The sequence below is a fragment of the Tiliqua scincoides genome, chromosome 4 (assembly GCF_035046505.1).
Source record: "Tiliqua scincoides isolate rTilSci1 chromosome 4, rTilSci1.hap2, whole genome shotgun sequence".
NCBI lineage: Eukaryota > Metazoa > Chordata > Lepidosauria > Squamata > Scincidae > Tiliqua > Tiliqua scincoides.
Window position 1 is genome coordinate 67513312 of NC_089824.1, and position 8837 is coordinate 67522148.

An 8837-nucleotide genomic window follows, 5' to 3' on the forward strand; every position below is an offset into this window, starting at 1 on the left:
ACCATTGTAAGGAAGAAGACTGAAGGTCAAAAAGTTGAATGAATGGGAGGTCAAGAAGGTAAAGGCACCTATGTTTACTTTCTCTATCTCTGTTGACCAAAATATAATACCCTTTCAACAGATTGTTAAAAGAAGTTGACTGCAAAGTTTGAACACTCTTTTTATTTCCCCAGGGTGATCATGACTTCTTTCTTCGGGCTTAATCATTGTACTCCGTTCCTCTCTCCCAAATGGGCTTCTACTTCCAAGTATATATCACTTTACTAGAAATGAGCTGACATTAGAAATATACATCATTAATTTTTAAGACCAGCAAGCTCTAGGAGAAAACATTCAACCAGCAGTTTGGGGTGACATATTAGCATGATTGCATCTGTGTCCTGGTGTCTCTGAAGAATCAGTGCCTTTTTAAGACACCAAAGTATTCATTTAGTGAGCAGCTCCAAATGTTGCCCAGGGGAAAACCAAAGTGAAGCCCATCTCATTTAGAGCCACTGTAAATGCTTAATGCTGCATATTGGGGAAGCAAATTCTTGCCACAACAGTACAACTTCCTTTTTAATCATGCGTTATAGGCTTCTCCCCCACTCCAGCAAAGTTATTTGGGGGGAAAAATAAACAATCCTCATCAATCATCATTTCTTATTGCATAAAGAGAGGATGAAATATTTATGTAATAGCTATTTTTAAATTATTAATATTGTTTATTTTCTTAATTTAAAAGGTTCTGCCAGCTTGGTGGCTGGGAGAACGCAGTGAAGCCAGGCGCTGTAGTGTAGTGCACAGGATTTGAGAGCTAAGTTGAACACGCTTATGTTTTGCAGGATTCTGTTTGGGAGTTAAAGGCTGGCAATCACTAGGTAATACTACCAATTTGTATCTATTGATATTCTGCATTGTATACAATCTAGAATTAATCTCAAGGTTTGCTGATACAAAGACTTCCGTGATTCTCTTTTACTTTGGCTTTCCTTGCAAGGGGCCTGTGTACTTTGATTAGCAATGGAGACAGAAGCAGGACTGCTTACTGTCGTATTTTCTAAAAGTTGGGGAACAACCATTGTTATCTCTTCTTCATTCCAGAAGCCCTGGGTGCAACCTGAGATCTGTGTCAAGTACCTAGAAAGGATAATCAACATGAAACCCAAATAACTACCCCATTACTCCACCTTAACACTGCTAGTCACTGCAGAGTTTTGGGACTATTTCTCCATTCCTAACTCCCCTCTCCCTTTTTTGCTTCGCTTCACAGGCAGCCTGGTGAAGAGCTCTGGAGAACTTGAAAGCTTGGTGCATATGATGTTGTTTCATTTTGGTTGGTCTTAATAAAGGTATTACTAGACTGTGGCTTTTTTATTCAGGTAGTTATTTAGATTGTTATGTACAAGCAGGGTCTTGTCATTAATTTTATGCCTATATGGCCTATTTTGTAGGCATGCAAGAAATAATAATAATTAATTGGTAGCAGTGGTACTGCCAGTGGTTGAAGTAGTAATGGTTGTCTAAATTAAGGAAGGGGCTGGTAGCTGGGGGGTGGAGAAGAGCTTCTCATACATAGCATTTTTTCCATACAGATTGATAGGCTATGGAAGGATTTATGTACACATATAGGCTCCCCCCCCCAATTAAAGTTGGTATTAGAGAGCAATGGGGTTTACTTTTCTGTATTATTGATTTTTAGAATCCATTCCGTCTTGGACAGTGATGAGTCAGACAGAATGGACTGCCAGCTGAAATGTTTTTACTTCTTGGAATAGCTTAGAGACTTTTGATGTAAACTCACTAGAGCAGCGGTTCCCAAAGTGGTGAGTCATGACCTACCACAGGAATTGTAAGCAGAGCATTCTCCCTTAAGGGGAGTGACCCTGCTCCGATAGCAGCAACGGTACTGTAGCCGTCGCAGCTCCATCACTACCAAGGGGCTTGTTTTGTACTTGAGGGGCAGAGCTCAGGCTCCTGGAGGCTCACAGTCCCCTCTTATGACCTCTGTGGCTGTGTAAACAATCCTTACCTCTTTCATGTGAAAACTGGATATAACTGCTAATCAGAGGTAAGGGCTGATTACACAGTGTCATGAACATGTACAGTTTAGGCCTAGTAGCATTGCAAAGCCTGAACCAAAGTAACCCGGTAACAGAATAACAGAGAAGTGGCTTGCAGTCCTAGCTACAAGGAATTTACAACTCCATGGAAGGTGATGATGTAGCACCTCAGCAGACAGAGAAGCGCCCATGAGTCTCCAGTGGGGAGGGGGAGAACTAGGAGTACCAGCATCCAGTGCCACTTCAAGAAGATTCTGTCCCCAAGAGTTCTGATTGGGCAGTTTGAAATGAATACAGTCACCCCATCCTGCTGGCATGAGAAGTATAAGAACAGAGCCCAGGGGGGTGTCTGGGTCCTTTGTCTTTGTCTCTCTTGGTGGGAAAGGTGGTGGGTGCAACATCCTGCCCTGCCAGGGCCATGTGGCCTCATAGGTAACTGGGAGCTGAAGATCTACAAAAGAAGCTGACCCAGGTGAGAGTTAGGGAATAATAGAGATAGCCAGTTAGCTTTGTTATTTTATGCTGATATGTTTCCTAGAAGTTTTTATGCCTCTAACATTTGCTGCCTTTTGTAACTTTATGTAACCCTATGTACTTAATAAAGTAAAAATCCTTTTACTAAGTTGTTTCATTGTCTGTTGGGGACAAAGGTTCAGAATCCTGCCTAGCCATTCAGCAAGCTACCAAATACTCATTGAGGACTAGTAACTTGAGGGCTGAGACTTTAAGTAAAGAAAGGGCTCAGTGCCTACAAGGGATATACGAGGGTCGCCCAGAAAGTAATGCACCACATTTTTTTCTCAGCCTACAGTAATGGTACGAATGCGAAACTTTAGATATACATTATTTGAATTTTCAGGAGTGCGCACACAAATTTTTGGTTTCTTCAGACAGATAGCGTAGCTGCAGCAGTGTTTCGAAATGGCATCTGTAAGTGATGTACATTACAAGCAGCGTGTCGTCATTGAATTTCTCACTGCGGAGAAAGAAACTGTTGGGAACATTCACAAACGTTTGTGTACAGTTTATGGAGAATCTGCAGTCGACAGAAGTACGGTTAGTCACTGGGCACAGAGGGTGAGGCCATTAGAAGGCGGTTCGGCAGAGCTCCAAGATTTGCAGCGTTCGGGGCGGCCATCCACGGCTGTCACACCTGACAAGACGCAGCTTGCTGATGTGCTCATTTGCGAGGACCGACGCATAACGACTAGGCAGTTGGCGCTGAAGCTGTCAATCAGCAAAGGAAGTGTGGATGCAATCATCCGTGCTCTTGATTACTCAAAAGTGTGTGCACGATGGGTTCCGCGCTGTCTTACGGTGGACCACAAATCTCTCAGAAAAAACATTTCTTTTGAGTTGCTGAAACGTTTTGAAGATGAGGGGGAAGCGTTCTTGTCCAGGATTGTGACAGGTGATGAAACCTGGGTTCACCATTTTGAGCCCGAAACAAAACGACAGTCGATGGAATGGCATCATCCTCAATCTCCACAGAAGAAAAAATTCAAAGCAACTGCTTCCGCCGGTAAGGTCATGATCACTGTGTTTTGGGACTGTGAGGGCGTCATACTCATTGATGTGATGCCAAGAGGCAGCACCATTAATTCTGAAGCTTATGTGAAGACATTAACCAAACTCAAGAAGCGCTTCCAGCGACTTCGGCGCCATAACAACCCAGGTGAATGTTTGATTCAGCATGATAACGCTCGGCCTCACACAAGTTTGAGAACTTCGGAACACATCACTAAACAGGTTGAACTGTGTTACCCCATCCACCCTACAGCCCTGACCTAGCTCCCTCAGACTTCCACTTGTTTGGGCCATTAAAGGATGCCATTCGCGGAAGACATTTTGAGGATGACGAAGAGGTGATTCGCACAGTGCAGAAATGGCTTTGTGACCAGAACAAGGAGTGGTACCGACAGGGCATACATGCCCTTGTGTCTTGCTGGAGGAAGGCCATAGAACCGGACGGAGATTACGTGGAAAAATAGGGAGTGTAGAAGAAACATCATTCTTTCTTGTGTGTAAGTTTCATTGTGTTCAATAAATAATTGTTGAAGAAAAAAAATGTGGTGCATTACTTTCTGGGCGACCCTCGTAGTTAAGCCTAGAGGGTCTCAGTGTCCCTGGACTGAGACACTGGCACATACAGGGTGGTGGCTGTACTACCGAACAGGGGTTCTTGAGGGCTCTGGGTTCGAGAACCAAGAACTCCAAGCACCCCAAAACCCTGGGAATGTACGACAAGTTTACGACACATAGCCATAGAGGACATCAGCTGCAAGCCTCCAGGAGCTGCAAGAGGCCAGCTCTGCCCCTCAGGTACAAAACAAGCCCTTTGGTAGTGACTGAGCTGCGATCTCTCCGGCGTTGCCCGCCCCCCCACCCACGCAAACACTAACCAGGTTTCCAACTCCCCTGTAGTGGTTTAGGAACCACTGCACTAGAGAGACATTTGACAGTCTCCTGTTTAGGTTCTTTTTATCTGGGATGCTTTAATCATGAAACTACATCATGAGTGGGGTTAAAACCAATGACTTATGAACTGGGCTGTGGAACAGCCGGGCTCATTATGCAGGTGGCTTGGTGACTTTCACACAGAGGCCTTCATGAGCACAAATCTGATCAGTGCTTCTTTGTTTCACAAAATGCCATCTGTTTTACCTCCCTCTAAACCCCCTATGTAATGTACACAGGGGAACGAGCTATCAAAAGGAATTAATGCAGTCAGCTTTCTGTGAAAGTGAATGAATTTAGGGTCAGCATGCATTTGCATAGAATATAAAGAACTAATTTTATTACCCAAGATAGCCATGTCAATGAGCCACTACAGTCTCAAAAGAAGGCGCAACTCTTTTTTAAGCAGGCAGGTGCTTTAAAAAAAAAGGGTTTGATACACACCTAGCATTCCCAGGTGTCTTTTTTACACCTGTGTGGCAATGAAAGAAAATACTGTGAAAGCACCTTCTGCTGCAGTGCCATTCCAATGCCTTCACCCACCTCCATCACTATATCAAACAGGATTTTAATTTTGCATCCAAGGAGTTGGAAGAAGAGAAAGGCAAGATCAGTGGAGTAGCTGGACAGATGGTGCAGCACTTACCTAGTCTTTCCATGACAACAACTTTTAAAAAAATGGAAGCTTCTGGATTGTTACCAAGCCCCTCTTTCATGGTTGTGCCAATGAGTGGGAAAGACAATGTATATGTCTTTCTTATATACATTTGAACTGGTGTAATAGCACCAAATTTTCTTTGGGGGGTTGGGGGACAACGACATGTGTTACCAGCAGTGCTTTTTTTAAAACAAAAAAACAAAAACCTGCAATTTGTGCACACTGGGAGAACAATTGTGTGCAGGGTTCCAGTGTAATGGCCAATGGCACAACTGTGTAATTTGGCAATGAAAGAGGTGAAGGTGCACAAAGTTTTACTAAAGTGCTAAAAAAAATGTAGTTCAAACTTGGCCTCTCTCTCTCTCTCTCTCTCTCTCTCTCTCACACACACACACACACACACACACACAAATTCTATAGCTAGCTTTCACACAGTGGTGGAGCATTGACTAAAGCAATTCATCTCACAAATTGTGGCGTCCAACTTGAAGCTTGCCCCTATTTCTTGAAGTCCTTGGTTTCTAGGAGTTAATTGTAGCTTGGTATGTTTTTAGTAAATGAACTATTAGTTAGCTCTTTTAAGCTATTTTTCTGTTATGTATGAAAGTGTTCAATGTTTTTTGTAATTGTATGCCAATAAAAGTACTGAAACTGACTAAAGCAATTAGAAGGAGGTGAGTATTTCTTAGAAAGACAAGGGGCAGAGCAAAATGGAGGAAACGGGGGGGGGGAGAAGAGACTTAAGGAGATTAGGTGAGCTTTCCAGAGGAGCCCAGGAGCAGGAAGTAGGGTTTAGGGCTCAGAAGAGCGGGGGGCGGCAGCGGCTACTCTCGCACCTGAGCAACTCCCATTTCTTCTGCTTTTAAAAAAAAAGTGCAGAAGACAAGCTCGTATTCTGCCCAGGGGTGTGACTGTATCGCTGCGAGAGGACATCCTGCGCCTCCCCTTTGAGTTCCTGGTGCCGCCCTAAAGAGCCGCGCTTCACAGTTTGAATAACACTGGTTTAGGGATTCAGGGAAGGAAGGAGAAAGGGCAAACAAGTGGGGCGATTAGGGGGAAAGAAGGGAAAGGGGATCTGATAAAATGCTGCAGTTGGAAATGACTATCTGTAGTCTCTAAACCAGGGGTGTCCAAACTTCAGGAGGGCCACCTCATCTCTCTAACATTGTGTCGGGGGCTGGGGGAAAAAAGAAGTAATTTAAATTTCAAATTTGAATAAATTTACATAAATGAATATATTAGAGATGGAACTTATGTGAATGAATGAAGGTCTTGCAATAGCTCAAGGCCTATGAAAGAAAGCAAGGCCAGCCTTTCCTTTGCTGCTGCTGCTCCATCACAGATCTGAAACAGGAAGCAGTGAAGGGAGCCCTCATCCCACAACTCATGCGAGAGGTCAAACAGTTGGCCTTCACGTTGTGAGCAGTTGCATCAGGCCAGCAAGTCTCCAGAGGGCCAGAGGCTCACTGGAGACTGGGGGCTCCTGGAGGGCCAGATTGGGAGTCCTCAAGGGCTGCAAGTGGCCCCAGGTCCATGGTTTGGGCACTCCTGCTCTAAACCAAAAGCTACAGGCAAGGGGTGACCCTAGAAATAGATGGACAAAACCATCTCAGACCAGAGTATCTAGGTGCAAGATTGGCTCTAGGTTCACCCTGCAGTGAACCTCCTTCTTCAAGATGAATGTAGCACCATCCAGGATAGACTGACAATCTACAACCTGAGTCACAGATCTTCTAATAGCACATGTCTTGTGTGGATTTAGTTTCATTCTTTCTCATCTAGCCCCATACTGATTCCATGCACAGTTCAGAAACTCCGTAGCCCTCCCTAACATCAGATGCAATGGAGGTACAAAGCAAGGTGTCCCCAGCACACTAGTGACTACCCCAAACTCCCTGATAAGCTCCCTCAGCAGTTCAATGATAAACAACATGAGGGACAACATTAAACCCTGCAGAATGCCAATGGCCATGGTATTGAACCAAAGTCCCCTAATACAACTTATGAAATCTACCCTCCATAAAGGATTGGAACCACTGCAACACAGTGCCCTGAAGCCCTATCCTGGTCAAGTATTCCAGAAGTATATTGAAGCCCTATCCTGGTCAAGTATTCCAGAAGTATGTTGATGGTTTCAAAAGTCACTGAAATATCTGGCAGAACAATGGAGATGCATTTATCCCTCTAGATCAGGGGTGGGCAAATTTTCAACTTAAGGTCTCTTGGGCCTAATTGTATAGAAGAGGGAATTTCAGCAGGTGCAGCTTGTCATCTCACAGATGACAAGCTGCACCTGCTGAACTTCTCTCTCCTACACAATTGTTAAAGTCCCTAAAGTTGAAAGTTTGCCCACCCCTGCTCTAGATCCTGGTGTAGGTCATCAACTAGTATGACCAAAGCCATTTTTGTCCCAAACCCTGGCCAAAATCCAGACTGAAATGTGTTAATGGCACAATCCTAACCAACTTTTGGTCCACTGAGGTAAGGGCAGTGCAACTCTGAGGTAAGGGGGAAAAAACATTGCCTTACCTTGAGGCGGCCTCTGTGACAGCACCCCACCTGCAGGATGCAGCACATGCCCCACTGGCACAGCTATGCCAATGCTGGAAAGTTGGTTTCATGCCTAGGTCTCTGAGATGGGACCAGATGGGACCGATTGCACCCTAAGCTAATCGGTTTCATCCAGGAATCCCTGTAGTTGGGTTATGAAGACTTGTGAGAACATCAGATTTGAGACTGGAAGGTAATCATCCATGAAGTGTCTTTCAAATTAGTTACAGTATGCCACCAAGATGTTCTCTTCCCCCCTGCAGACCCTGATGTAAAAGTTCATGCACCACCTAGAACAGTTTCACTGAGCCACTCTCTGTGGACACAATGGTGGCAGAGAAGAATACCTTTACTGCCATCGGGCCCAATCCTATCCAATTTTCCAATGCCAGTGTAGCTGTGCCAATGGAGCATGCACTGCATCTTGTGGTGGGGCAGCAGTCAAAGAGGTATGGGTATGTGGTATGTGGGGTATGTGGTGGGGCAGCCTCCTTAAGGTATGGGAACATTTGTTACCTTACCTTGAGGCTACATTGCGGCTGCACAGGTACTGGAAAATTAGATAGGACTGGGCCCTTCATTGTTACAGATTTGTCTTCCCCCACGCTCATTCAAAACATCTGCCCAGATTTTATATTTCCAAAAGGATGCTAGTAAGGCAGGGAGTTGATTTAGCTCTATGAATAGGCAGAGGATGCTCAGGTGTGATCATATCTAAGGCATTCTCTTTTTCCCCATTCTGCAGGTTCACCAGTATCACAGCAGAACCACTAATCCTAGCATCAGAAAAATCCCCAGAGCCATCAGGAATCCATTCAAATCCATAAACTTCCAGTTCTAATAGTTCTGTACCCCTGTGGAGGAAAGCAGTTTGGATAAATCTAAATCTTGCCAAATCGTGATGAGAGGAGTGATTAATCTCCTCGAGAACTGGATCACCTTCAGCCTGCCCTGCAGTAAGTACCACATCCACTGTGCATCCAGCACAGCGAAGAAACTGACTAAGAAATGGAGAAGATATTGACTAAAAAAGGCTCATGGTTGCTGTGCCAATCATGAAGTCTTGATCTGGTCCCATCTCAGAGACCTAGGCATGAACATTACACTCTCCCAGCACTACTAGCCACAGT

At 44.6% G+C, this 8837-nt stretch overlaps 1 protein-coding gene across 1 annotated transcript in view; it reads left to right on the top strand.

Moving 5' to 3' along the window:
* C4H18orf63 (chromosome 4 C18orf63 homolog) overlaps positions 1–8548 on the top strand; it is a 45571-nt gene extending 37023 nt beyond the window's left edge. Inside the window, exon 12 of the mRNA XM_066624443.1 lies at positions 8453–8548. Within this exon, the coding sequence (XP_066480540.1) occupies positions 8453–8548 (96 nt within the window). The remainder of the gene's footprint in view (positions 1–8452) is intronic.
* Positions 8549–8837: the final 289 nt, after the last annotated feature.